Source organism: Cibotium barometz, chromosome 44 (genome assembly GCF_041138505.1).
Source record: "Cibotium barometz isolate CiBa-2024 chromosome 44, ASM4113850v1, whole genome shotgun sequence".
Lineage (NCBI taxonomy): Eukaryota > Viridiplantae > Streptophyta > Polypodiopsida > Cyatheales > Cibotiaceae > Cibotium > Cibotium barometz.
In genome coordinates this window covers 26,797,205-26,799,983 of record NC_141089.1, presented here as the reverse complement: position 1 = coordinate 26,799,983, position 2,779 = coordinate 26,797,205, and the positions used below count along the sequence as shown (strand labels likewise).

General features: G+C 41.7%; 1 protein-coding gene across 1 annotated transcript; it reads left to right on the top strand.

Annotated features, from left to right (window-relative positions):
- Nucleotides 1–1,019: 1,019 nt before the first annotated feature.
- On the top strand, nucleotides 1,020–1,819 carry LOC147613134 (uncharacterized). The gene has a single exon (XM_086782414.1). It carries the CDS (start codon nucleotides 1,129–1,131, stop codon nucleotides 1,582–1,584), a length of 456 nt encoding a protein of 151 aa, XP_086638540.1. The 5' UTR covers nucleotides 1,020–1,128; the 3' UTR covers nucleotides 1,585–1,819.
- Nucleotides 1,820–2,779: the final 960 nt, after the last annotated feature.

Sequence of the window (2,779 nt, the reverse complement as noted above, 5' to 3'; positions counted from 1 at the left end):
GCCTGCACTGCCAATGCATTCCCCCATGGAGCACTACCACCTAGGATACGAGGCGTGACTACTCGTAGACCTTAGCCTAATTTATTGTTCTTCACATAGCAAATTAATCACCTATTTATTCACTAAGGTCAAACTTATGAATGATGTATCACATCTTTTTCTTTTTCTTTTTTGAGGAAGGCTTGAAACTAATAGAAAACGATTATATACACCTGGCTTGTGTATACAACTCACACACCTCACCGCCAACAATTTGTACAAGGATGTACATCCACCACAGTGAGTGAGGATCAAACCCATGATCTTTGGGATAACACTCGTCCTCTTCTACCAACTTAGCTACTACTGTGTTGCATCTGTATCACAACTCTCTACATCCCCGTGTTAATCCCATGTAGGATTACGACCACCTAGCACTACATGCACAATGCAGTTGCTAGAGTCCTCTCGCACATGCTCCAAGATGAACACATGCACACCAACACTTGACATGATGAGTTCATACGTGATTTGCTCCTCCATGATCCATCTCAACATCAATGCATGTGGCTTCATGTGTGAGGGTTTGCCTAACACCTTAGATAGCGGGCATCAATAAAAACTTGAATAAAAAAAGTTTTTCAATATCAATAAACACTAAAATAAGAAAATAGTATGTTATCTTGAGATGAGTGATTTCAAGAAATGCAAGCCTCATTCAATAGCCATAAACTTGTAATTATTATATGCGAATTGGGAGAATCTTTTTCTCGGATCCGCCACCTAAAATCAAAGCATGAAACAATTGAATGCTAACTAAGCTACACAATCACTCAAGAAAATACAAATTATCCTTCAATACACACTTACAAGAACAATTTCACAGCTTAATCATAGTTTAAATAGAAAAATATTGGAAAGCATAAAAAGAAACACCACCATCTACAAGATGTTGACAAAACGAGGACAAAAAAACAATATATAATACTAGTCCGAAAGGGCAGGACCAAAAAACAATACTACTACTAGTCGGACGAGAGCTTGGGCGACCGATGTATGTGAAACCATTTGTCCGAGACTAGCAGTGAAATGCGTTTGCAGAGATCACTCTCAACACAGAAACCCTAATTTGCAGCAGAGAGCGAAGCAATGGATCCGTTCGCTCTTGCTCTCCAGCTACCCTTCTCCGTTCTGCGAGTACCGCGGATGCGGTTGAAGGTGCCCACCTTCTCTCTGCCATCGCCGATGACGGTCTTCTCGCTGGTGCTGGCGACCTACTTCATGGTTGTGTCCGGGATAGTGTACGATGTCATCGTGGAGCCCCCTGGCATCGGCAGCAGGCAGGATCCGGTGACGGGGGCCGTCCGGCCGGTCGTCTTCCTGCCCGGACGAGTCAATGGCCAGTACATCATCGAAGGCCTCTCTTCCGGCTTCATGTTTCTCCTGGGCGGCGTCGGAATTATCCTCCTCGACCTCGCAGTCGACAAAAACAGGGCCAAATCCGTCCGCCTCGCATTCCTAGGTGCCGGTGTCTCTTTTGTTTGCATCTCCTATGTCATGAGTATTCTTTTTGTCCGCATCAAAATACCTGGTTACCTCCGTTAAACACAGTATCAAGAAGACATCAAATCTGCATCCAAAAAATTGAAGTTCATCATTAGATATGTGATCTATTTGTGGGCTTACTGATTGGATGCATGGACGATCCATCATGGATATATGGACTTTGATGCATCAAGAATGTGCGAGTTAATTGAGGATGTAGTGTATACACATGGAACATGCAGTAAGTACATCTGAAAGCAGGAAGTTAATATTCAATACCAGACAATTTTGTGAATAGCATGGGCTTAACTTGTGGATGCTTGGTTTTAATTTTTGGAGCTATCTTGGATGTTTTGTTTTGTTTCGTAAGTGCATCATGATGCATCATGAATGTATCGCATCATGAATGTATCATTGTTTATTTAGCGGAAATGCACCATGCCGACATCTGGAACTTTTGAGCTCAATCTATGCATTGGGAGTTGATTCCTGGATGACATCGTGGACGCATAAACTTATGTCGTGGGATGCTCATGACAATTGTAAGGACTTATTTTGATGATGCTTCATGGTTGTGTGTGTATTTATTTGCAAGGATGTATAATGGATGTGCAGATGCAAGCTTGCACACACTTAAGGCTATGTATGTGTGCAGTTAAGTTTTTGATACATGGAAGTTGGTTACGGTTGTGTGGATTTTATAGGCTTTTTAATGACCTACAGCAGCTTGAACAGATTTGCTTTCAGGTAGCTCAGGTTTTTCCTGTTCTCTCAGCTTGCCAATATAGTCATGACTGAAAACTAATTTTTGTTGGTTCAGCTTGCCATTTCAAGGCTATGGCGCTGTTTATGATTATGGATGCTGAAAATGCAGTTGTTATAAACATGTTGGCAGGGGAGACTAGCTTGATTGGCTATTTTGTTTTGTCTCGCTTGAATTTAAGTTGAATGGGCAGCAGCTAGGTATTTAGAGGCTGCATTTTTGCTGTGTAATGGGCTACAGGTGGATTTGTTGGTAAGGAGGATCAGATGGACATGGTGTTTTTTTTTTTCAAGAAAGAGACTTATATTAAATATGAAAAAAACATACAACAATAACGGCTATAAGCCGGAATAGAATAAAATCACCCCAATATGTAAGTTGATTTCAACCACTGAGGAGCATCATGATGCCATGAGAGACCTGTGGGACTAGAGGAAAAGAAAATGCCATAGTCCCACTCCCGCGACAGGGTGTATTTCTATGAAGGCATCT